The sequence below is a fragment of the Falco peregrinus genome, chromosome 6, assembly GCF_023634155.1.
Source record: "Falco peregrinus isolate bFalPer1 chromosome 6, bFalPer1.pri, whole genome shotgun sequence".
NCBI classification, from domain to species: domain Eukaryota; kingdom Metazoa; phylum Chordata; class Aves; order Falconiformes; family Falconidae; genus Falco; species Falco peregrinus.
The window spans coordinates 18,000,660-18,028,389 of NC_073726.1; the positions used below are offsets into that span (position 1 = coordinate 18,000,660).

Genomic DNA, 27,730 nt, shown 5'->3' on the forward strand with positions numbered 1-27,730 from the left:
TTAGCTAGTTACCATATAATGAATAGGAGCAAATTGTGCATTTAATGCAAAATGATTAAATATAATCATATGCAATTAGATATTTGCTCTTCTAACCAATACTTCATAAGTTGCTTTTTTCTTTTAGAAAATCATTTTTTATCCCAAAATAAATATTCTATAGATTCAAAACATGTTTTCAAGCAAAGATTATACGTCTTGCAATAAAAATTTTCTATTGCTCTTTAAAATTGAAATATAATAAACCAAATAACACCTCACACCGAAATGTCCTTCAGAGTATTTACTTCCTTAAAAAAATATATATATTAATATTTTACAATTTAGCAATTGCCAGTGTTGCTCATTTTCATGACTTGTAATCATAATAGTTCTTGTTACAATCTTAAAAAAGCAGTAAATGTCATATTTTTAAAGTTTTAGGTCAACTGTATGCTTTTTTTTTTTTTTTTTTGGTATGTCTCATTTAATCAAAAAAGCTATGCCAGCAAAGGCCATACTTTAACTGGTAAAGAAATGCGGTCTTGTATAGTTTATCTGCATCTACAGATTGGTGAGAGCAATATGGCAAAATAGCCTCTTGCTAAGGTAAATTGCACCTGTGCTCAGGATGTTTAGGCAGTGGTTATAAAGGCATGTCCTTCTTAGGGCAGGCAATACATACGTGTGGTCAAATTTGTGCTCACTATCTACAATGTGAGCTTTAATAATATTATCTCTAATTTGCGCTTCCTGGAATATTTGAAAATTTGTTTCATTTTTTATATTTTAGAATAAAAAAATATTTCACATATTCTCTTTTATATTTATAATTGCCAGTGTGGTGTTCATGTTTTCTGGCTACAAATAGGATACACAGAAAATGGGGAGAACACAATCTTTTAATATCTTACAAAATATTTATAACCCTTCTTAATTGTACCTAATTGTCTAGTCTAATTGTACTTAGAGTGAGAAGTACTTAAATGAGAGCTTAAGTCTTTACAAGAGCGATCTTGTGACGTTTGGCTTATCTAAAAGATTCAGGAGAAAATAGTGCTGGAAAGTCTTATTGTATGTATTTAGAGGCATTAATGCAAAGACATGGGTTCTTTTTGATGTGTCTTCTTCTTACCTGTCACCTGCTTATATAAATGTGCAATAAGCTACATAATGGCTCCTTTCTCCCACAGACAAATAGGACCTTGAACTTGATCGGAGGAACCACAGTATGCAAGAATGTTGTCTTTCAGTATGTGTTCTCTATGTTAGTTCCGCTGCTTGTATTCAGTTCTTCCACCAACTTTTTTTGAACAATCTTTGATAAAGAGGATAAGATTTTCTAGGTTTTCTTCAAGGCTTTTTTGGTGTCTTTGGGCAAACCATGTGTCATTCTGTTTTCTAGTCCTTTAAATATAATAATTTGTAGTACTTTTCCTCACTTATATTGATATTGCTATGGTATACCTTTTAAATTGTGAAGGATAGATGATAGAAAAAGTCAGAGAGACTGATTTTCATTCTGAGTGTTGACAAATGTATATGTTATCAATTATACCTCTGAGTTATTTGCAGGTTAAAATGTAGGTGTTCATTCAGACACAGTTTATGGAAGACCATTTAAAAGTTTTAAATCATAAAATGTGTTATATCACAGTCAGTAAAAGCACCAGAAGCAATATTTAGAATATTTACATAACGATACCAAGACTTAACCTGTGCTAAGTTTTAGCAATAACTATTCAGAAACATTCATGCTGTTTTTAATTCGTTATATGAGTCAAATCAGCTCTAAACATTTCTGTGGAAGTATGTTGTTTTGTCTAGAACTATTTTATGCCAAACATAACTGAATACTTGAATTCAGAATATAATACTGAGTAAGCATGATTTTGAGTGCAATCCAATGCAAACTATTTAAAGAGAAAGCTATATAATTACCCCACAAAACTTTTGGGTCTGATCATGATTTTTACTGATTTGAAGGCTTGCCTATATCCACTGGGCATATCATCAGAAATACCGTGCCATGTACCCCAGAAAATGCCATTGCGAACACCTTTGTATTTCTTGTGGTAGTACTTGCCATTGAGGTTGGCAGACAAGCATGCATCGAACCACCAGCCAGAGCTGTAATATGCTCCACAGTTTCCTGAAGGATACCTGTCATTGTCCTTGTCCGGAGTCGTAAAGAACTTTTGATCGTGGTTATAATGCCTGCTGTAGTGAAGGGCATCTCCTGCTGTGCCGCTGTAGCCGTGAACACTTAGACGGTACTTTAGATATTCGTTGGCCACGTAGAAGTGTTCGTATTTTGCATATTCTCTGATACCATTGAAATCTTCAAGTTCAATTCTCAGTTGCATTTCTTGGCTCTTTGTCAGGAGGTGAATTTTGTCATTCCCCAGCCAAAATTCCCTGCTGAGGTTTCCAAAGCCATTTTTGTAGTCGTTCCAGGTTCTGTTAAAGTTAGTGCTGCCGTCCTGACGCCGTTGCAGCACTGTCCAGCCACCTCCATGCGTTTGCATGTCACAGTAAACTTCAAAGCTATCATTTCTGGGGTCAGGGCTAATCCTGTAGATTCCATTACTCCTTCTGCCTGCTGTGTAATGATCAGCACAGTCTCTCTGCATTATTTGCATAACTGGTGGAAGAACAGATAGTGTTAGAATAAACATGATTTAATTTTAAAAATAAACATTTCTTTAATCCATGCTGAAGTGGCATACAGAACTAGAATCGGAGAGACTTCTACATAAGAAATGGTATTAAAGCAGTTTCAGTTCTAGGGAGAAACAGGATTTTTCCATCAGGTTTACTCTATTATAGGTGCTACTTGGGATCTCTGCACTGGCTAGCTGTCAAAAAATCTCAGCTAAATTGTTTTTTGTAGCAAAACTGCCTAATACAGGGGCATTTTGATTTTCTCTTTCCCTTTTCTCCCTTTCTCTACTCTTTGTTCTTTCATTACCTCCTGTAAATTCAGCCTCATTTCTTCAGTCCATATTTCTAATGCTTTGTGGTTACACACTTGCTGCTCTCTGTATTTAAATGTATACCATCACACCCTGTCTGCAATTTAAATCTTAATCTGGCAGTATGTCAGAGAAAAAGCTTTGTCCATATGGGAATGACTTAAACCTGGCTATAGTTCAGTTAACATCATTTGATACCTAACATAACATCATTAGGAATGTTTCATGTGTTAATGTTGACTGTATTTTAGGGAGCAGGAAAAAATGTAATAAAACAGTCTCATCTATTGTAGTAATACTGTTATTCCTAGAAAGACACAGCTAGAAAAGTGACAGTGCTTTCGTGTGTATGTGGCTTTGCTGGCTTTACAGTAAGGAAAAGTTTTAGCATCTACTGTTAACACAGCTTTTTCTCACCAATGAGTGATGTGTTTTATTCAGAAGAAAAATACCCCCAGGTTTTTCCTGCAGATTGAAAATCCATTTTTGATCCACAGTGTCATCCAGTGTGCAAAGGTCATTGTGCTCAAAAAGGCATGGTATTCTAATTCCATGTTCTTAAGTGATACAGAGAGCTCCTACAAGTTCTCAGTTAAGAGTCAAAACCTTAATGTTCATTCCTATTGCAGATTTGAATTTATGGGCATGTTCATTTGCAGGCTTGAGTTGCATATTTTTCCTAGCAAATTTAAACAATTAAACTGCTTCTTGAAAGAGAGGAGGGTTCTCAGGCTTCACTGGGGAATAAGACTCAGGATTCCTTGTTGGCCAGTACTGAAAATTAGACATCTATGAAAGCACGAAGTATCAGAATCAAAGGCTTAAAAGCTAAATCTAAATACAGAGTACATTCTTATTTATTTCACTGAACTTTGTGTAAGTTCTTTGGTGGACTAAGTTTCAGAGTAGATACTGACAGAGTACATACATTTCAGATACAAAGCTTTTATAATCAAATTCAACTCCTATTTAGGTAAAGTTTTGCTATTAGTTTCAGTGGATGCAGGAATAGCTGCTGTGTAGGAAAAAGTTGTAGCTGTTATGCTTGCTAGTCTTCATATTGCTGCTACAAACACTTAGCATCAGTTACTGTAAAATATAAGGAAAATCTACATGATCATATGCTATGAACAGTACCCAACATTTCAGTGTGAAAAATATCTAAAACTAATTTAGTCTGTTATGAAGTTCTTACTGTACCTGAATTTGATTCATTTCACATTAGCAATATACCAAATATCACTCTCTTGTGTGTGAATGTTTATCTGAATTAAATTGATTTATACTGATTTATATCTGATTTAAGCTGATTGTTGATTTAGTAAAAGCATTATCTTTATTATTACTCATTTGCTCTTTTCACACTTGCAAGAATTTCAGCTGTACATGCACTGTACCATCTGCATATGTCCTTCAATTTTCAGTATAAGTAGACAGAAAAACAGTTTTATTTTAAACTTGAATGCTAACCCACAGAGGCTTAAAAACTGTAATGTGGCCTGACCTTTCTTTGCTTTATCTCTAGAAAGCCCTGTCTTCACATGTATCATATCTAAGCGGTAGAATACACTGACAATCTAGTGAATATTTCTTGTTTTCAGAGATTCTTACATGTAGTATAAAACTATGAAATTAAAAAAACACCTCAATCTTCTCTTAATAACTTTAGGCAGAAATTACTACTTTTACTTCTTAATTAGGAGAACTGTAAAAGAAGAAAGTGTTTTCAGTGATAACACCTGTTCTCTGTTTTATATTGCTTATAAATTAGCTTCATGCTAAGGGTATAGTATTAAAATGATTGTACATATATTACGCACTTGAAAAATACTGTTAATAAGCTTTTGTAGCTGAACCTTTCAGTTAATTGCTGTGATGATAGAAAAATTATTTTTATTACTCATCTGTTAAAAACTAAACCTTTTACTAGATTCCCTTGATGTTTAATAAGAGCCTTCAGACCTCTTCAGAATAGTTGCAGTTTCACATTGAAAAAAAAAACAAGCCATTTTCCAAGGCACACCTAGAGAAAATTAACCCTTCTCATTCAAAGAGAAAATATGTGTAGTTCATTGATGTTCAGTATCCTTAATAAAGGGTAGTGCTGTGTAAAATCGATAATTTTTCACGTTTACGAATTGAATTGCAAAACCAAAGTCCTTTGAAAATTCCTGTTTTAAATCCCATAATAAAGTCCAATTCTAGGAGGCACTGAACACCTGCAGCTCTCAGTAACCCTCTAGTGGCAGCTGAAATGTTTTACAGGAGTATAAATAAACACTGAAGGAACAAGTATTTAACTTGTAAAGTTAGTAACACAGCTATTTGGTTAAAACATATTTTAAATTGTTTAGCTAATGTTTGTAAAATGCACAGACACTTTATACAGTCAATAAGAATGAACAGGTTACATACCAGGTCTCGGTTGCATTGCTGGACATTTGGAAGAACATTTGTAATCAAGGCTGTTCACAACAAAAGTCAGATTAGCAACTTTGCTGTCAACATAATGTTCCACATTGTTCATATTTATGTGGCTCATCTTCTCTAAACGACCCTGAAGTGTCTGAATCTGGCTCTTTGCATTTTTCAAGCTGGTTGCCATTCTGTTAACTTTGCTTTGCAGTTCCTTTACTCTGTTATCTTGGATTTTGTTGTTTTCTGCTGGAGTTTCTGCATCAGGTAGCAGGAATTCATTTCTATTATTTCTTTCCTGGTTGTCATCTGCCTGCAGCTTGCAATCTTGGCAGCATTTCTTCAGCTTGTTTACTGCTTCTTTAAGGGTCTGTACTTCTTTGAGAGTCTTCTCAAGCAGTCTGAATTCTTTGGGTAACTGGATGGTCATCGGAGGCAGATTTATCTGATGTGGACAATCCTCTCCTTCATCACATTTCCGATTAGTTTTGAGCTTTATAGGACAAGTCTCAGTAACTTTTTCTTTAGCATCCTCTTCATCTTCTAAAACAACTGCAAAGACATTTGTTAAAGCAAGGAGAGCTGTCAAGATTAAGTAAACGAGCAGCTTCATCTTCACAGAGAAACTAGCAGTATGAGGAAGTATGCAAAAGTGGAACAACTTTATAAGGGCAGCTTGAAGCCTGTGAGTTATCAGACTGCCTACACTGTTCTCAGAAATGGGTGGGAGTGCTTGCATCACGAGTGATTAATAGCAGAGCAAAGTAGGTAGTGCTTGCAAGAGTAGCACGTTTCAGTGAGTGTTCCTGACTCAGAACTAATGTATGCAAGCAAAATGATGAAATGCATGTGTGCTGATTACTTAAACAGTTTAATTTCATTCCTTGTACATGTATTTTCTTTTTTTGGGGAAGAAAAAAATCACTTAGCTCTGTGTTATATCAGTTGTCTTAATATTTGAGTGTTCTAAAAATGCTTTTCAAAACTAGATTGTAGTTTTATCATAGCAGGTAGAAAAGGTGAAAAACTGCCCCTTTCCCAGTTTGAAGTTTATCACAGCAATAGCTTCACTGATGCTCAGTTCCCTTCTTCCTAAAACTTTTTTTAACTGAATACATGTATTAATGAAAATTATTTAAATCCCAAAGCATGTTGAAACACACATACAGTTTTGGTTCTAAACATTTTTCAGGGGTCACAGACGAAGGAGGATGAGCACTTTCATCTTCCCATTTTGCTTAGCACTGCTTAGAATAGTTATCTGGGATATTCATGATTTGTATGACACATCACAGTTCAAGTTCACTGTTATCTGATTCTGAGTACCTCTTATAAAACCTTTCTAAGTGAAGGGAATGGAATTTAAGTTACCCTTTCCCCTCCCTGCTCTTTGATGCACGGATCCAAGCTGTTGGAGTGATTATTCAGAAAACCCAAAGCATATCCTGGTGTTCTGAATAATGTCCTGAATTCTAAAGTAAGGCAGAGAGCTAGGGAAGGAGCTCCCATGGGCCCATCGGTTCGTGGTATTCTTTTCTGTATTCCTGATTTTCAGTTTCTGCTTTTCTTTTTATTGTGCCTTGTATCAGCTTGAAGAGTTAATCATGTACTTTGCATGACTAATCACACCAAGTGGAATACTTCTATTGTAGGTGATGTTTGCCGTGTACTTCTTCATTTTTACTCTCCAGCCACCTTTGCCATTCTCACATGGTGCCTATGCACTTTTAATGTTCAATGTCATTTTCCTTGTGCCCCAAAGCAAGGCTATATGAACGTGTCTGTGCATTCATAGCTGTCAAGAGCAAAATAACTTGCATGAGTAAAGGGTTTTCACACCAGTTCTTGTTTAATTAGTCCCATCTGAACCATTTATTTCCCTAAACACTAACTGAAATTACTCGTAATACAGATTAAACATTAAACAGACATTAGTCACACACATACACTGTAAGTTCATGATCTCTGGAATATTACTAGCTTTTTCAGAGACCACAGGTTTATATTGATAGCACAGGAGGGAAGCCTGGCAAAAAAAACTACTTGTCTAACCTGCTACAACAGTTCCTTTGGATTCCTGTATAGCACAATGCTCTGGGCACTTTCTTGGGAAATGGGTTTTGAATCTACCTTTCCTATATTCTAAGTGAACATCCCAGAACCTGGCATGGTGCTTTTAGTTATGTGGCAAAACTGTGTATCTCTCCCTTTCAGATCATGCTAGTTCTCCAGCAATGAGGTGAAGGACACCCCCAGCTTGCGTGTAAGATACTGACACCACTTTGGTTTTATTAAAAATGCATCAAAACTGAAGTGTTTGTAACAGATTAAATGTATGATTTTAATTTGTGAGTAAAATTTTAAAATTTTTCATTTGATTAATAGGATCCTAGATTTTTTTTCTATCAGTCTAAAATAAAGTATTTCCAGAGCATTTTTCTCCTGCATGGCTCCTACTGTCAAACTGAGTAAAGCTATACCAGCCTTTTTTGAAGGGCTTTAGAAATATAATTGAATTCCTAAATGCTTGTTATTTGGGAAGCCCCATTCCCCCCACAGTGGTGTTTGTTCAGTTTGCAGTGAACTCTGCTATCTGCTGTAGGACTTGGACTGGAAATACTATTCTGTATCTGTAAAATCCTTAATAATTGTCCTTGCTTCACATCTTATGAATTGCCTGGAAATGTTTAAATGCATATCAAATGTGTTGTAATTTATATATTGTAATTTATGACTGTTGTGCTGCATTGAAAGCCTAAAATATCATTAGAACTTAATAACTTTAAGAAGGGCAGAAATTTCTAGTGATGCTGAATGTCAAAGAAAAGAAAGTTCGGATAGTAATGTGAGATGTCTGAGCTTTTCAAACATCTTTTTCCTGAGACACTAATTCCTTGATCCATTATATACCTTCATTTACTGATAGTTACTTCCTCCCTTGGATGAGATTTCTATAATCCTGTTATCCTCCTGATTTTGTTATTAGTCTGATGTTCTGCTGCTAGGCTATCAGCAATCTGTTTGGAGCCTGGAAGTTCCACTTCTCCATCAGGTATCTGTATGCTTCTACCTGGGGAAGCTTTGTAATTGAGGACTGGTCATCTTGTTCTGTCACGGAATGTCCATTCCCAACAATTTGTCATCTTTCTTCTTCCGTCAGGAACTCAAAGTAGTATGCTACAGCCTTTTTTTGTGTGTTTTGTGCCTCTTATTTTCCTTGGGATAAATGAAGCAAACTCTCAAAAATGAGTTTTTCACAAGTCTTTGCCCTTTGAAAGGGCACTGAGCAATCTTAAACTGTAAGATGCTGATTCAGCATAACTAATGGCAGAAATATCGGATCAGATCAAAACAGAGAACTGCAGTTTGTAAACAAAGTTTCTTTCCAGATGGGGCTTTTCTCGATCCCTAGAGTATTCTGTATTATACTTCAAGCTTTAAAGTAGATAAGCAATCACGACATGCAAAAGCCAATCTTTTTCAACTGTGAAAAAGATCTAACTGAATAACAGCTGATAGTCACAAGTGAGAATTTTCTACCAAGGTCTTTTGTTTGGTTAAAGGGCATTTTCTTGTAGCTTTTCATCTCGTTTAGTCTTCATCTTCATTTTAGGAATCTATTTTTCCTTCTATGGGTTGAAGAGATATCTTTAATCTCACAGACATACCTTCCTAAAGATAAAGGAAAAAACTGAGAGCTCGTGATATTCTGAAATTCTACTGAAGACTTTAATTCTGTTTCCAGAACTACCCAGTGGTTGCAAGGTTAAAGTAGTAATATATTTTGGTTTAGCAGACTTGTCTGAGGACTGTTTACACAAAGTTTATCAAAAGCAGCATGAGCCATTTCCCATGATTTTTTAGAGCAAGGGTTTTTTTCCTGGCAGATAATGGCATGTAGGTCAAATAGAAAACAACGAAGTTAAAAGTCTGTAGGCAGATATTAATTTACCTAGTGACTATGGCAATTTAAAACATGACAGCTTGCCATCTGTTTGATTTCTGCTTTGTCCTGGGAGTTAACATCTACTGCAGAAGAGTTGTTGCAAAACATCCAGATTTGTGTAAGCAGTTCAAATGATTGATATGAACAAACCTGAAGCACATCTGGGTTCATTCGTACAAATAATTTTGGAGGCGAGGTAGGATGTATCAAAATTCAACAGCTGCAGTAATATTTTTTTTGTTGTTGTCGACTTCAGTGATTCTGTGATACATTTGGTTGAGGCGAAAGGTAATTAGATTAATTTTCAGTTTTTCCCACAATGTGGAATATATACCTAAAATTCATACTAGAAACAAATTCTAATTTAGGAGTGTTTTTGATTAATTCAATTGATTTCTTTTTTAATTAAGTAGTCTTTCTTCATGCAAGCAGTCTTTATGTTGTCCACTGGATTGTGTGACTGTCTGTTCAACTTCCTCACGCATCGATGAGAACACGTCAGGACACAGAAAGGCAGGCAGTCCTATTCCATTTGATTTTAATTGTTAATACTCTTATTGAGATACAGATTACATAGGACTAGTAACCGTGTAAATTTCCTATCTGTTTAATTTGGTCTTTGTTTTATTTATGAATTATGGCAACACGTAGAAATGCAACACTGGCATAGAATGTAAATAGTAGATAACGTATTTATATAAGCAATTGTAAATGTAATACATATTACAAAACTCATGATTAAAGAATGTCACTCTTTCTGTTAAGGTGAGGACTATATTTGTAAAGAAATAGATCCTTTAAAGTAAATTCCAATTTATTCTGTTTCTCCAATGACACCTGAAGATCTGCCTGCCCAAAATCTAGAATTTACTGCTGAATATTTGCTTTATCTGTAGCCACGGAAGGCGATGTAGTTGGCTAAGTGTATGGAGAAAAGAACCCGGCATACCCTCTTAAGAATGGTGACAAAACAAATACAAAAGCCTCTCCAACTCCAATAAAACCAGTCTTAGGTGGTCTAAGACTGTACCGATTACTCAGTATCCTCCTCCTGAGAGTCACAGCCACACAGGAGGCAGCAGGAAAGCTGTCTCCTTTCCTGGAATGCCTATCTTACTAGTCTCTTATCCCCCCTCTTCTACTGAGCCATGCAAGACACAATTGGCCAGATGCAGTATTTCCTCACCCACTGTATCATCTTGATGGTGGCTGATTTTGGTATTTTCCATGTAGGGATTGCTTTTTCCCATGAACTGGGGACAAAACTACTGTTATGAGCCATGCCTTGGGAAAGAATTCATGATATTATTTTTCCTAGTTGTTATTTGTTAGTTTTAGAAGGTTTTTCAGCCGTTTATTTTTCATTAAAGGATGCCTGGCTGATCCATCTGTAATTAGAAAAGTTAAGTTGTAGAAACTCTGTGTAAGGCAATACAGTGCTATATCTACTGTAAGTAGGTTTATTAATGTTTTTCATGTATACCTTTACCCCTACTCTGTTTTGTCTTGTTTATGTAGCATCATCTGAATATAGCCTTTTTAATGTGAAATACTCTGTAGTAATTCAGTATAAATGGTATGTCCATTTCAAAATAAAGTGAATTATTAATTCATATTAATAATTTCTCAGGCTCATTATGCCCTCACTCTGTGAAAGAATGATACGCTACATTTAAAAAGTGCATGCTCTCTTACTACTCATTACATTTATGGTTTTCGTGGAACAGGAAATAGGGCAAAATAATTTGTGAAGCACTCTGTGAAAAACAAAAAAAAATCATTTTCTTAAATTATTTAAATTGTTTTAGCTTCCAAATAGAAATTACTTAGGTGATTTTTTTCCCCTGTAAAATAGTACTTTTAAGGGGAAACCGTTTTATATATAGATTTGATTTTATACAAATGTATTTGTTACTTTGTTATAATCTTGCTCATCGTGAACATCAGGATAGAAATGCCTGACTGCATTCATACAACCAATGGCCTCATGACTTCAGATATTGTTGTTTATCACCTAAATGAAAAGTTGAGAAAACTCAGCGACAAATCTTTTTGTACTTGAAAGACTAATAAATAGGCTTTACTGGGGACTTCCCTTACTTATCCTAAAAAAATCTACTGCCTGTCAGCATGTGTGTAGTTACAGATGGGATGGATTACACCTTATTTTTTAACTCTAATGACAGGATTAATTTAGAAATCATACTGCAATTTTCTTTACCTTCTACCATCATAACCTTTCTCTGCAATAATGACTTAAGGCATATAATTCCCTAAATATCTGCAGTATAGCTGTTCCTGTCTGTACTTAACATGTTTCTCAACGTACAAAATGGAATGCAAAATTGCACTGAAATACTGATACATACAATTTATGGTGGAACTAAATATCTACAGTCTTAAATTAGTTATCTTTATCTTCTTGTCTTAAAATACTTTGAAATATGTGCTGAAGCCTGAGATATTGTTGAGTAGAGAAATTCTAGTTAATTTTAGAAGTGTTAGTCTTCTATAAATCTATGAATATTTGCAGCGTGTTGAAGAATAAGTGATGTAGATGATAGAATAAGAAGTGTAGTAATCATATTTACTAGGCATGTATAAATTGTGATGCAACGCTTCACATTAAAAACAGAGTTTAGGTCATCCAAATATCTGATGCTTAGTTGGAGCTAGTTAGTCAGTTTTGGCTCCCTATGTTTTTCAAAGGCAAGTAAGAGCCTCACTGAGGCTGTTTCTTGTTTCATATAACTGCTGGAAAGCAATCTGAAATAATTTAATGAGTTAAAAAATATTATTAAAAAGAATCAGAATCTTATATACACTGGCTTCATTATTGTCCTTTAGTCTGGCATCTCTTCTTATCTTCTTTATGCTTCCTAACATCTAAAGGGAATACATTTCACTCTTCATCTGCATGGTTTGGAAAAAATATGTGAGATAAAGTAAGGTAGTCAATGGTTAGACTCAGTATACTTCAGGGCAAGTCATTATCTTCTTTTGGGTAAAAAGTAAAGAGAGCTGTTGATAAATCGGCAGAATAAAGAGACTACCTTCTAACTGATGCAATAGTTATTCAGCCACTGCATCCTTACTCAATCATGGCATTTTCGTAGTTTGACAGGGCAGGACCCTGAGGTAACCTGGTCTAAATTTGAAGCTGTCCCTGCTTTGAGCAGGAGGTTGGACTAAATGGCATCCAGAGGTTCTTTCCAGCCTTAATTTTTCTGACTCAACTCCATTTGTGTATTATATGGAGTTTATTTTTTGCTTTACTATATGTTGTAATAAAAACTGTATAAACAAAGCATTCTGGAAAATGAAGTGCATCCTTCAAGCCCTGTAGCAAAAGTGGTGAAGATGGTAAAAACTGTCCTAGGTATTGTTCAGGGAATCAGATGATTTTGTCACAGAAGTCCTTAAAACCATTAAATTCTCTGGCATGGGGACCAGCAGTTTTTAGAGCAGGTTTATTGTTTGGGGTTTTTTTTAAGATAAACCTGTTGCCACAGAGGTTAAAAATACTACCTCTATAGACTTTTAATTGTTTTTCCTTCATTTTTGCATGCCCCATCTTGAAGTTGCCAGGGCATAATCTTCAGAAGTAATGAGAAGTCATAGAAATTCTCAGAAATTAAGAACAATATGAACTATTATATTTGGCCATTTAAGAAGCCAAGTAGTATGCTACTTTTTAGTTAGCTAACTTTTTTCTTCATTTTATTGTTAGCGTATCTCTATCAGTTCTAGTTGACGGCAGCGGTGATGCTAAGGACCTGGAGCAGATGCTCCTTGTTTTCCACTTCTGTGTAGACAGTTCTGCACTGTTCTGGCACAAGTGCTAGCTCAGTACTGAACTTGCTCTGAGCAATGGCCTGACCTTAAGTCAAGTCTTCAGTTCCCTTAGTGCATTATCGTGGGTCCAAGCTTTTGTCTAAGTAATTTGGAGATACCAGACACAGGCAAACCAAACACCAGCAGATATCCCCAGCTCACCTCATCTAAAGGATGCACTAGATTCTGTGGAGACTGATAGCCAGCAATATGGCTAGAAATGCAACAGTCATAGCATGTTTGTACCTGTTGCTCACCTGCAATGTAGAAATAACCTCTGAAAAGGCAATGAGAGATAGTGTTGCCTTCTCCCCAGACTAAGAAACACCTGAGCTATGTAGTAAGTGTCCAAACACTGAGGACTCAACAAGGATTTTGACAGAGGATAGAAAGCTTTCTATTCAAAGAGGAAAACTTACCCTTTTTCTTACCTGAATGTTTAAATATTATCCAAAAAGGGTAAAAAAGCTCTTCAAAAAAGACAGTACAGAGAGGAAATTCCAAACCTCACATAGCAAACTGGCCAGAAGAGCCATTTGCCAAGTGGCTAATACTGTACTGAAATCCTGAGTGCATACAAACTATAAAATATATTTATTCCTTGATATTTTTCTGTTGTTGCAAAAGAGTTGTTGGATGAGACCTTTCAGATGTTTGAAATAAACAAAATTAATGTAAAATGATGGATATTCTATGTGTTAAAATAACATTAAGTGTAGTCACAGTGTCTTGTTTTAATTGCAAAACCTACAGCTTAGAAGGAAGAGATGGAAAGTGTTATTATTTCATTTGAGCTTAGAATACATTTTAGTTATTTTGCAGTGTCTGCAAAGATAATTAGAAACATGTGTTAGCTCCATCATTTCTCTGAAGTGCAGAGGTTCTAGGGACTGTTGAAATTAAGTGTTTCCTAGGAAGCCTTCAAGTGTTTCACTTTCGTAAGAATTATGAGTAATTTTATGTTAATCAGTACTTTCATAGTGGTGGCTATATTTATCTTCGGTGCTGTTCTTGATGCTTTTTATCAAAAGAGCGCAAGGAATTAGACCAGCATTCAAATTGTATCATCTTTTTAAGTTTAAAATTTGGCTTGGTTTTATCCAGGTTTGGATACTCCCAAAAGAAGCTTGAAGAGCCTTAAAATCAAAAACAGGGAATGTCAAAGTTTTTAGATTTCTTATTTATATCACATTTGAGTTAACAAAAAACTTGTTTTGAAATTCCAGATGAGTTCCTTGGTCTATTGCTTTGAGCTCACTATCAGAAAGGATTGAGTAAGATCTGTTAAAATGGCGAATGCAAAAGCCTGCTGCACTGAATGTAGGAGTGAAGAGGTGCTGATGTAGTTAAGGCCAGGTTTCACTAGTTTTGCTCACATGGAAGAGTACCTCATTTATCAGGTGGGTCCTCTCCCTTCCGTAGTTTTAATTCCCATTCATATTCTGACATCTTCTATTTATTACCAACATCTCATCTATATCTGCCTTCTGGTCTGGGAGAAATTACTGTGGTCCTACATCCAGGGGATAGTGCACCTGAAATTGAGCTGGAAGGCTATAAAAAAATATCTCCCTCAGATTGTGTGTAACCTCTGATTGTGCTTACTTTTTCTTGGAATTTTCTTCAAAAGATTTTGAGGAGAGTTCTTATGGGGAGCTGTTGGTAGCAAGCAAATATGAACTTATTAATGCTATGGGTGTAGAGAAAGTTATGCAGGTGTAAAGAACATCTATTTGAGAGGAAATATTTTCTGTTTTTTTCTCATGGGTTCCTGTATTTAAAACGTTTCTGCCCAGAGCCAGAAAGTCCATCTTTTCTTGCTAGAAAAATATGAAGGATATGCCCTTCCCTTTTCAGCAAAATATTCTTCCACAGTCTTTATCATAGGAGAGAATTATCCAGTACCTTATTTCATGGGAGTTTTCACTGATTAAAGGAAACAAATTTGTTTTAGAATTTGGGTTTGGTTTGGTTTTGTTATGTTTAGTTTTTCTGGTAGAAAAGCCAAACTTCAAATAGTGAAGTAACATGAAAAAATTAACAAAGTTAGAAAATTACACTCATGTTAATCTGTTAAAGATGAGTGTGAAGTAAAAGAAAGGGTAACTTAATAGGGTAACATAAACATAACAGACATTTTAAATCAAAAGGGAAAGATACAACTAAATCCAGTAATGAGATGCATACTTCCATACTGTTTATGTGGTTACATTTATGGGAGTATGGGGAAAATGAAAGGAGAAAGTTGCCAGGCAATCATTCGTTAGCAGCCAAATCTTCATCCAACTTTCCAATAATCCTCCATTTAGATAAGGAAAATTTACTTCAGTTTATCCAGATGATCTATCAATTTGGAGTGTGTTTAAAAATGTTCAGGGTCTCAGTTCATTCTCATGTATAATGAGAAAGAAAAGCAGAGAAAAGCAAAACACGGTTAAGTACAACTGACATGGAAAGGGATTGGAAGACTCAACAGTTTAAGAATATTTACCCGACTATATTCCAAACTCCAGATTTGAGAACACCAGTATAACAAAATTATCTCAGTTCTTTCCAGGGCATTATGGTTAACAGAGGACTGAGAAAAGACATCCTCAGTTGCTATTCACAAGCTCTTTTTTTCCCCTTACTACTTCATCTTCTCACTCGCTCTTTATCTTTTCAGTGTAGCAACAGAATTAGTTGAACTAAGAACTACCGTTTTACTTACCTCAGCAACGTGAGAGCCTCAAAGCTATGAAGTGAACTATGACTGTGTCTTGAGGGGAAGGGGGAGGAGTGAAATGAAACTTCTTTTTTAAACTTGGGACATTAGTCTTATACACAGCTTTTTTTTTTTTTTTTTTTTTTGTAGAATTGTGGCTAATACAGATCCAACTGACCAGAAAAAAATTATCATATAACTGCATTTAGAAATGTTATGTTTGTATATGTGTACGTATGTTTATATATAGATGCTGTTGACTATTTTGTCATTGTTTTCTTTGAGTGTTCTTGAATGATGACTTTTTTTGAACTAACTTGCAAGCTTACTTCCCTAAAGCTGAAATCTGGAAGCTCTAATATTTGTTACAGTCACTGCTGCCAAAGTGTAGTGTTTTTTGAGTTAACCCAGAACTTATTCAAAAATATGTTGTTTAAACTAAAGCATTTTTACAAATAATAAGAGTTAGGAATATTTTCTATTTTTTACACTGAATTTCTGTGTTGCTTCTATTAGGAATTAATCAAATTAATCAGTGTAGTCTTTTGTTACATGTGCAAGATGGGCCATTTTGAGATTTTCTTTATTTTTTTTCATAATCTTTCCAAGACCCTTGGCATTAGATTTCACAGGAATCTGGGGACTTCAATACTGACCTTTATACAAGACATTAATGCTCTCTGGCAAGCATTTCTTTTCTGAAAGTCTGATGTGTTAGATACCTTGTACAAGATATCTCCTTCTATACAGCCTTCTGTCATGTAAAATGCCTGCAAAACCAAATTTATTCTAGATCAGGTGAAAAGCATCAGGGAAGTGAGTATTCACTTAATCCATTTCAAGTAGATTTTTTAAATTCACTTGTATCGTGCTGCATTTTAAAACATGGTTCTGCTAACTACTGTATATGCCTTTTATAATGGAAATTCTGAACATGGGATAAATTTTATTTAATAGCTGGTAGATGTAATAGGCAAAAACATTTTTACCAAGTTAAGAAAATGCGATTGTTGCCCTTAGATTACAGTTTTCCAAATGTTATTTTGATGGCTAAAGAGAGACTTAGTAACTAACATTGTTCTCCATTGTTCTCAGCCGTAAGCTATTTGTCCTTGTAGACAAAAATATATCAAAGTTATGTAAGGAGATGATCTGGAATGGAACATCAGAGGCAGAAACATATCTCCACAGACAGGGAATTGGCAAGGTTTGTGATTACAAGCCAAGAAGGCCAAATGTGCGTGTTTCTGTGCAATGGAATGAAGTGTGAAATACTCTGAGGAGAAACTATACAGGAAAAATTGTTTTAATAGTTACTGTAATTTGCCGTTGAGATAGAGGATGTCTATGGCCACAAGAGGCAGTTTGCTTCAGGAATCTGAATAGCCTGTTCAGAAGATGGAAGGACAATCAATTTCTTGGCTCTAGTTCCATTCTAGATATTAGTAAGAACCAAAGTCATCCCAGCTGAAAAACTATTTACTTCTCAGCCCACCTGAAGGCAAACATGTCAGACTCTATCCTTTATACTGTCCACTGAGTAGTGGCTCTATTAAGAATTTGACCATTACTCATTTTCAGTATCTTTTGCAAAAAGCTGTTACTCATTTTCTGCTGACTGTGCACAGCCATACTTCCAGGTCCAAGTGAGTACCTACTGTCATTCCAGTCCTCTCTCTTATTTTTGTTATCAATAGGCAATGTATTCAGGGACTGGGAGTTTCCTATTCATCAGCATGATAGAAATGCGTAAGGAAAACAATTACTAGCCCCATTCTGGGCGTTCAGTGAATTTCTAGGAGCATCCACTGATTAAGCTAAAATAGCTTCTGAGGTTAACTTCATTTACACGTCACTTGCTATCACCTGTGTGGGAAAGGCAGCGTGGAAAGCAGTATGTGTCTGTATATCAGGGGCATCATCCCTCAGCTGGTTTTATCACTGTGAATAACACAATTTTTCTACAGCAAGCTCATGCTTTTCCTTCCTCCTTCCATATTTCTTCCTTTCACGTGGTTGCCTCTTTCCCTTCTGCCTTCCCAAGCATTTTGGAGAAAACAGCGTGCTGGGCTTTAAATAACAAATCCTGGGATCAGGGTAGCCCAGCAATGACTCTGATGGCTCTCTGAATAAAGCTGTGGTAATGGGAACTATCCGGTGATGATACTTGTCACAGAATTCTCACTCCCTTTGAAATGCTGGTATGCTATCCATACACTCTGTCTTAAGTAGTCCTCAAAGGTATGTGTCTTCACATTGTGTAGGACCAGCCTTATTGGAACAGAGCTTTTAGCTTTGAACCAAACTGAGAAATTAAGTATAAAAGGTGTAAAAAGCTTATGGATATAAAGGAGAAGAAATAACCTCAGGGACAAGTAAGTTTATTTCTGCAGAAATGCTGTCAAACATGGCATAGGTCTTCAGTGGGAAGCTAAGTGGTGAGAAAAACTGGAAGTCACAGATATAGATCAGAGGAGCATGGAGAAAGGACGGTAGTGAGGTACCACCCAAATAGCACAACTATACCTACATATGATGCTAAGAAATAAATGGGTTGAGATATGGCAATATTTTCTTTCTCACAGAAGAACTAGTTAGTATTGTGAACTTCAGTGAACAGTATCTTCAGAACATACAGGATGCCAAAATAAATATTTGAGATCTGCTTATCTTTAATCTCATGCAAACAAATGGAAGACAAATCTTTCCTTTTCTCAGGGCCTTAGATAACAAAAATTGTCTTTACTACCATGAAATATTTTGCAGTAGATATTAAAAAAAATACATAAATCAAACAGTTACAAACAAAATGTGTACTTCCTTTCACATATTAACTTGGGTTCTGATTCTTGACTGTAGGACTCATTCTGGATAGTTTCTCCTGGATATTCAAGAAAATGGCATCTGCAGAACAGCCCACATAGGAATCTCTTAAATGGCCAGTAGTTCAGCTTAAAAAAACGCCTTTCCGTGGAAGCCTTGTCAAATATAAGGGTTGAATATGACACTGATAGTACCTGCACAACCAATTTCTTGGCAGGTTCCCATACAAGTTGCAGATTTGGCTGGCTGCTCCAAAAGGCTAGCTATAGACTTTCATAGTCAGATCACCTTACATTTTAAACTTAGGTTTAACCTGATTCTCCTTACCTGTAACCAAAGAAGGTGAAGAAAAGGCTTTCTAAAGAAATATCACACAGCAATAACGTGGCCAGCAGGACCAGGGCAGTGACTGTCCCCCTGCACTGGGCACTGGTGAGGCCGCACCTCGAACACGGGGTTCAGCTTTGGGCCCCTCACTTCAGGAGGGACGTTGAGGGGCTGCAGCGTGTCCCGAGAGGGGCAACGCAGCTGGTGAAGGGTCTGGGGCACAAGTCTGGTGAGGAGCAGCTGGGGGACCTGGGGCTGTTCAGCCTGGAGAGGAGGGGGCTCAGGGGGGACCTTACTGCTCTCTGCAGCTCCCTGACAGGAGGCTGTAGGCAGCTGGGGGTCGGTCTCTTCTCCCAGATAATCGACAGGACAAGAGGAAATGGCTCAAGTTGCTCCATGGGGGGTTTAGATTGGATGTTAAGAAAAATTTCTTCCCTGAAAGGGTGCTGAAGCATTGGAACAGGCTGCCCAGAAAAGCAGTTGTGTCACCATCCCTGGAGGTATTTAAAAGATGTGGTATAGGTGTGGTGCTTAGGGACATGGTTTTAGTGGTGGACTTGGCAGTGCTGGATTAACAGTTGGACCTGATGATCTTAGAGATCTTTTGCAACTTAATTAAGTCTATGATCACAGGAGATACTGTCACATTGCTGCCGTGATATTTCCCAGTGGCAAAATCGGGCTCCTAGTCCGGTTTCCTATTTATATTAAGAAAGACTGGCTCATTGGCCGAAATTACTCCCCTCAAGACACTGAGGAATCACCTAAGAGATGGGTGCACTGCAATCGCACACGTGCAGGTTTCGTAGTACTGAGTGTGTGGAGTGGTTTGATGTTGCTGTTTGCCAAAGGCCTGCCCAGGCCTATAAAGCAATGCATTCTGTGGCCTGGGGGTGACCCAGCTGGAGCCCAGCTCTTCTTTCCTACAACCATAGTGCCTGTGGAGACACTTCAGGCCTCAGTTTCACCTGTGCAGGCCAGCTGGTGTATACCAAAATGGAACCAGTTAAGCGTTGTAGAAAACAGGTGATTTAGAGCCTGAGTTCAAAGTCAAGACAGAAGTATCAAGAAATACTAATACAGGCAGAAAATCAGAAAATAAATTGTGGTGCAGGTAGCACTGTATTTGTGACAGATGCATTGTTTGTAACCTTATATTTATGCCTTGAATTATCATGAAATAAGCATTTTTCATCTGTGTATTTGATTTCGCTGTGTATTTGATTTGGTATGTTACCGAAGACTGTATAAACTAAAAGGCTGCCAGTTGTAGTTATAAAAAGTTGCAACAGAATGAAAATATCAGTGCTTAGGAGATTTCATAACTGTCTGTTTCCCTTCCATAGCTATTTTCTGCTGGAAAAATCACTGGCACCAGAGTAGCTGAGCTGAAGGGAAAGTACACCCTGCTGCATAAGACTGTGATAAGGTATAATATTCCTTTTTCAGATATTAAGTAGCCAAAACATTACATATTTAAAGTAATTTTCTGCTCATGGTGATGCCTGATTATCATTCAAGGCTTTCTTACAGCGTTCATTAAAAGGAAGCAAAAAGACAAGGTTGAAAAATAATATTATTTAATAGGAACTTTCAAGGTAATTTGGGATATTTAAATACTTGTTTGAACAACATCTTTGGTTTTAATATAAACATAATAATGGCAATGGAGGGAAGCACAAACTGCAACAGACAATATACAAGTTTAAAATAAATATGTATTTGAAGATCGTGTAGCTAGAATTGTAATATATGGAAAGACTCTGACCTGCTGAGCTAATATCATAGAGAGCAACTGAAGAAGCTAAAGGCTCATTTCTAAGAAGGACAGTTACTCTGACCCATCTAAAATTTTACCCTCTGATAATATTGACAGTCACATTATACAGGACTGCTAATAAATTTAGAAGGTTAGAACCCTAAGCTTCAAAGTATAAATGAAACTCAGAAGTTAGCATTATTATATCTGTTACATTTCTGTAATAGGTACCATAATATCCACCAAGAGCAGTCCTATTGCAAATATTGCAATACTACATTAGTATTTGTGACTAATCATTTTGACATTACTTATGGTATATCCATAATTGTCAGTAATTGTCAGTAAGATCAGCATTATTCTATCTGTTATATTTCTGTAATAGGTACCATAATATCCACCATATTAGCAATATTTTAGCCTGGTTTTCCTGGAAGTCGACATCAAAATCCGTATGGCAATTCTGCTTGTAAGACAACCATGGCTATTCTGTCATTGAAGCTAAAGCGTAAGGATTCTAAAACTAATTCAAGTCATACCTGCTTACTTGGGTTATGCTGGGAGTTGGTGTGCCTCCTGACACTATGAATAGCGACGAGTGCTAAATAATATAAAGTAATTTAAAAAGGGGTTCACAAAATCCTGAACATAGTTTTTCTTGAGGTTAGCTGAGTCTTCTAGTTTTGTCTTAATAAAATAGAGAGAATATGGCTCTGACTCTGTAAGAAGTCATCTGACTTTATTCATACTACTGCATAGCAAATATTTTTGGGAAGTAAAATTAAAACCAGCCCTCCTATACCACTTCAACTCCCTAGAAAATTCAAGAAGCATTTTCTCAGTGCTCAGAACTAAACATACTATGTGCATTTTGGATTAGTTGATTGAGAAGGTTTCTACCACGTCGGTGTTAACTAAGCTTAAGTAGAAATCCAGTAGCTGCTGAACTTGATTGACTTTTAGCCAGTGTTAGATTGAAATCAGTCTTTGATTGGAAAAAATACAAGCATATTACTATATATTTTATTTTATATATTAATTCATTTGTTTAGAACATTATTTTACATAAGGACGATAAGTGGAATGTGGCCTGAGTGAAAACAGGACTCAGCTGTCTTTTCTGTCACACATAAAACTGCTGTAAACACCATGCACCAAAAGCATGAAAATGTTAGATGGTAGATTACATCTCTCATTCTTTCCATGGTTCTCACAGGCATATGAAATTACCGTATTTCTTTAAGAAAGTCAATTGGTGAGAATCATGTCACATTCTTTACTTAGATGTAATCATGCATCAAAGCAAAATGCCAGTGCATGAATAAGTACTAATTCCTGCTTATAAATTTCTCTTACTGCTGAAAGAAAGCAAGGGAAATCGATTACCAAAAATTGATTGTGATCTCCAGTACATTTTAAGGACTTTTCAGACTTGAAATGTGGAATTCACTTGTCCATATGTTAACATCAGTAGACATGCACATTGAACTAGGTATCTAGAGTCCCTTAATGGTCAATAGAAAGAAGCAGAGACCACACGCTTCCTTCTTCTATGGACATCTGCAAGTGTCTGGTTTTCTCCACTGGATATAAAGAGAATCCTGATGTTAGGTTCAGTATGTGTGTATATCTTTCTCCTACAATGAACCCTTCACAGAATCAATACCATGATTTAATTTTTAGTTCTTCACCCTTAAACATGCGGTACAGTTCTGTGAATCAAGAACTTATTTTTTTCACATATTACAGTTGCATTTGATCTCCTTCCTAATTTAATCCCCATCTGTCCCAGTGCTGTTACAATGTCATGTGGAAACTGGATGAGGCCTTCAATGACACTGGATGAGGCCTTCAAGCTGTGTGTGTTCCTCTTTCCTTTAGTTGTGTACAAAAATCTCAAGGAGAGAGTCTTACACATCTTAAGCAGCTGGATCCCTGTGACAACTATGTCACTGATACACTACCAATTCCTCTGATACACAATAGAAATTTGTCTAATGTGATGATTTGCAGCTAGTCTGTATGCAGATAAACTCCAGGGCTGTTGCTAGAGTACAGAGTTGTGTGTACAGTATGGTCCTTTGTTTAGTGGTAAATGGTACTTTACTTCCTGGTTTCAGTTTTGCGCAATTTGGCATTCTGAAAAGCTGAGAGATGTCACCTGGCAGATAACATCTTTGATAAACTTCTTCAAAGATGTTACGTGCTTTTGAATTTGTTTGCTGCACAGCTGAAATTCTGGGAACAGGCTCTCAGCCCGTTCTGGTACTGTCTCATCCATCCACTTTGCAGTGAGACTGTGTAGATGCACCTGATGTGCCTGAGTTCTTATTTAAGTTCTGAAAACCCATTTAGCCACATAATCATGTGGCCCAATTGTAAATATTTATTGTTATTATCTCAATTTAGGTACCTAATACGGATATTTTGATACACCATAAGAAAGTCAGGTGGTAACGATAGTTCATTGACAGTTTGGGAATCTTACTTTTGTAAGCCTCTGTTAAATTATTAATCACTTCACAAATTCAATGCTGCCATGTCAGACTTGGCAAGACTACTTTTGTACTCATGTGATTCTAGATGTCTGCATTGTATAGATGTCCAGTTATTTCTTCATTGTCTTCAATTAAATTTAAATACTCCCATGAAAAAATACTGTTGGTGTCTGTAGTGACCAAGATCTGGTCTAGCTTCATCACTCAATTCTTGTTTCTATTTTTATTTTTTATTATCTTGAAAAAAATAAATATTAAGAATTTTGTTTTTATGGAAGAACTTAGGTGTTTGTGTAATTTTATGTAAAGTTTATGTTTTATGTAAGAATTGTTATAGAATTATAGAATGGTTTGGGTTGGAAGGGACCTTGAAGATCATCCAGTTCCAACCCCCCTGCCATGTGCAGACTAGGTTGCTCAAAACTAGACCAGGTTGCTCAAAGCCCCATCCAGCCTGGCCTGGAACACTTCCAGGGATGGGGCACCCACAGCTTCTTGAGCAAGTTCTGTTCCAGTGACTCACCACCTTCGCAGTAAAGAATTACATTTTAAATTAATGTGTTATACTACAACCAATTATATTTTATCCTAAGCCAGCATACATTCTGTTTGACTATAAGAAGATCTAAATATTGTACAAGATCTTATGTCAATAAGTCAATTTATTTTTCTGTTAAAAAGTTACTATGTAAATACATCACAGAATAACTTATTTGTTCGTGATAAAGGCACACTCTTGTTTCCTGTTGAAGTCTGTGGTTTTCTTATTTTCTAATTTAAAAAAGGAAGTGGGTATCTAAGTAGAAATGTTACACAAAACAAAAGTTCTTCTGCTGTATTATTTCAGGTCTGTTTGTGCAGTATAGTCAGTTGTATATTTTGTGGTTTTATAGTTACCATCTCAAGTCTGTTCTTCAGTATGATACATAATGGTGTTTTTGTTGCTAAGCCATAAATACAATCTTTGAGCTAAAATTTATGTACAGAGTTTTTTCAAAATGGGAGATTCTACATTCCTTTGTTTTAAAAAATATTAAATTGGATTATATTTTAATTAATAATAGATTTCTTTATTCTTCCACATAATTTCTGTCTAATTTCAGTATATCATTATATAAAAGTTTTAATGGGGTAAAATAGAGAAAGCATACACAATTATTTCTGTAGCATAAAGAACAGGTTTATATGTTGTGCATTGTATATGAATTTTTATACTGTAGTTCCCTTTAAGACATTTCCATAATAATAAATGTATTTCACTAGCTGCTTTTACTATTATTCAGCTATTGTCACGTAGGTTCCTAAGTATATTATGAATACCAGTCTCCTAATGCTGACAGAGTGTTACAGTTTGTTATTTCTTTGAAGCTAGACTTCAGTGATAAGTCAGATCAGATAATTGATCATGTCTATAAGCATTATAACAAGCTTCCACAGGAGTCCACAAATGTATTTGCAGCTTGTGTATCATTAAATGAGTTACTTCAGACACTGGTAACACTACAGTAATGGCAACATGCAATTCGGCTTTGGGTAGGTGTCCCAATATTTACTAAGGACTTGAAGGTGTCATATAGCGCAGACTGTGCCTTGTCCTGGTGAATACTTACCTGTTATTGGTCCCCACACCGATTCAGATCTAGACTTTAGTACTTAGGAAAAAACAAAATCCCTGTCTCTTCACTGTTTCTAGGAGGTGCTAGGCAAACAAATTAAGACTAACTAACTGTCTTTCATCTGGTTAAAATTAGATGAGATGAATCCCACTCCAATTCTAGGTATGCAGAAAAAAACCTTCACATCAGATTCCACTGCTCTCATGGCATCAGAGGATAATTCTGGTTTGAACAGACCTCAGAAGGTCTCTGGTCCAACCTGCTGTTCAAGGCAGGGTCAACTAGGAGGTCAGACCAGACTTTTAGGACTTAATCCCGTCTCATCTTGAAAACCTTGAATTAAATATTATAGGTAGGTAAAGAAGTATAAATACAAAGGTTATGCTTCTCATTGCCTAGTTCTAATTTCTTCTGTTTAATGTAGTTTACAGGAATCTGAGATCCAGCTGTTGCAGGAAGCCAGACGTCTCAGTGTAGTACTGGAACAACAACAACATGAACTGGAAAAAGCAGAACAGTTCCCTGAAGAATCCTCCAGTGAAGTTTCCCAAATAAGGCAACAACTTCTTAGTTGCCAAAATGAATACAGTGCTATTAAAGAAAGAGAGTGTGAAATTCCGTTCCAGATGGAATGGTAGGTGACAGTGGTCAAACACTGCTAATTTTATCATAGCTTATCTAGAAAGAATAACATAGAATATAATTCAATCTTCTCTCAGTCTTACATGAACACATTTCTTGATGGCTGTTGTTAAATAAGTTGCCACAAACTTTCCCTATTAACAGCAACATTTCAGTGATGAATGAAATTACCCTGGTGCAAGATTTGTAAATAATTTTAATTTTAGGGCATGCAATGGTGTCCTTTGAAATGCTGGTTAAAATTTACTGCATTTCATGATTAATGTTTAGGTAGGCAAAATCAACAAGAACACTTCCATTCTTGGGCACCTTTAATACAAATGATGGAAGCGTCTTAGAGACCTGGTGACTGAGATTTTATAGAAACAATGTCATAAATAAACCCAAGGCTATTTTTAACATCAGAATCACAATGTACCCAAGTTTTTCTATTCAGGTATTTAAAGGAGAAGTACTTGTGTATTCTCATGTTGGAAAAATGAGAAATTTGCCATGAAAGAAGTGAATACTTGACATTTCTGTAAAAGGAAAAAAGTCCAGAATAAGCTTGATATTGTATATATTTTAATTATCTGCATATGTGAGTGCATTGTACTTGAAGCTTTAATAGAAGTACAAAGAGTACTGTTGCATTTTTAAAAATACATAGCTATGGAGATGAACTCATATTGTCTTTTTGTGGGGTGCTTGCTAATTTTACCTATCTTCAGTCCACCTGTAGTGTAGTTGATGTATATAAATACAAATAAATAATGTCAGCAGCTCAGTTACACTTAATAGTTAAAACTATTTTTCTGCAAGGAGAGCAGGGGCACTGTACAAACTGCACAGAGCAGATTTTTCTGGCAGTTCTTTCTTATTTTTTTTTAGGGCCAAGTGTTTGCTCTAATAGAGAAAGAAACTTGAGAATGAAGCAAATTGGGAGCAGGAGAAATAAAAAAACATGGAAAGCATCTGGAAAGTATTATTTGCTATGAGATAACTAAGCAACATGAAGTTTCCTGAAGTAATTATTAAATACAGAATTTATTGCAATTTCCAAGAAGTTTAGAAATGAGCTCTTCAAAATATCATGCTTTTTACCCATTTGTCCTCGTATTTTATGAACATTTTTCACTGATTTTGCATCACTTTTCCAAAAAATGATGGGATTTTATATGTTTAGGGGATATTTACTCATTATTTTCTACCTCTAGTTAGAAGAAGATTTCTGTCCTACACAAAATGCAGTTCAGGTATTGTTTCAAATACCCTTGCACATTTACTGCATTAATTTTATATCTGAATTGAATATCCTACCTTGCAGAATAAAAAATACACTTTTGGGGTTAGTCACACTGTGAAAAATGTTCTTTCACTTTAACAAGAAACTTCCTCTGTTTGCTCTTATGTACTGCACGAGATCAAAACCAGCTGTACAGTCTGACCGGAGGTCCATGTGGCACAGTATCTAACGGCGACCAAAAGTGCAGCCCCCAGCCATTTGTGATCCAGGGATTTAAGAAGCCAAATACACTCCTTTGTATTTAGGAATCCTCAGCTGACCCCTATTCCTTGAACTTTTCCTGTCTCCTCCTCAGCTATATAAACTTCTGGCATTGCAACACCCAAAGCAATGAGTTCCACAGATTAACTACACAAGAACTGGCACCTCCTTTCTTTTCTGAATCTGACTCCTACCAGCTTCATTTCATGCCCTGTAGTTTTTGTGTTGGATGAGACAGTGAACATCTGATTCTCTGTTAATTTGCGCTGCTGCAGGATGGTTTGACAGATCTCTTTCGCATCATCATCCCCCCACTCCAGCTTAATTTGTCAACTTTCTAAACTTAAGAGCAGCAGGTAATTTAGTTCATTGTTTGGAACCCTGCAATTGGGTCTTAAGTTTGTTGTGGGTTTGAAGTGAGGAGGATGTGCCTTGCTTATGTGTGGATTTGTTTATTGGGAAAGAAGGTAACTGCTTTCCAGAAATTAAAGGGATTTTAATATTGGGAGTAGTGTAAATGAACAGGACTGGCAGAATATGTGGGGATGGATGAGTGAATGTAGTGGGGAAATCAGAAATGAGCCATGAAGAAAAACAGATAATGGATGTGCATATATGTTTCTAACAAAGGGATGGGTTTGGTGCCTCTGAAAGCTACTGAAAATGAATGTCCAGAATAGAGTTGTGAGTAGCAGCTGATTTAATAGTAACACTGGTGTAAAATGA

At 36.1% G+C, this 27,730-nt stretch overlaps 2 protein-coding genes across 2 annotated transcripts in view; one reads left to right on the top strand and one right to left on the bottom strand.

Moving 5' to 3' along the window:
* Window positions 1-27,730, top strand: part of CCDC146 (coiled-coil domain containing 146) — a 66,709-nt gene that overhangs the window by 9,506 nt on the left and 29,473 nt on the right. The window contains 2 exon segments of the mRNA XM_055807673.1: window positions 20,350-20,432; window positions 25,301-25,510. Coding sequence (XP_055663648.1) covers window positions 20,350-20,432; window positions 25,301-25,510 — 293 coding nt within the window.
* FGL2 (fibrinogen like 2) lies at window positions 437-6,052 on the bottom strand. Its single transcript, XM_005243473.4, has 2 exons — window positions 5,370-6,052; window positions 437-2,623 (listed from the first exon to the last, which is right to left on the bottom strand). The coding sequence occupies exons 1-2, from the start codon at window positions 5,980-5,982 to the stop codon at window positions 1,917-1,919; spliced, it is 1,320 nt and encodes a 439-aa protein (XP_005243530.2). The 5' UTR covers window positions 5,983-6,052; the 3' UTR covers window positions 437-1,916.

Excerpts from the sequence above, each read along its gene's own strand:
- FGL2 (XM_005243473.4), bottom strand. The coding sequence starts at position 5,982 with ATGAAGCTGCTCGTTTACTTAATCTTGACAGCTCTCCTTGCTTTAACA. Across the intron at positions 2,624-5,369 it reads AGCAATGCAACCGAGACCTG|TTATGCAAATAATGCAGAGA; the intron begins GTATGTAACCTG and ends TTCTTCCACCAG.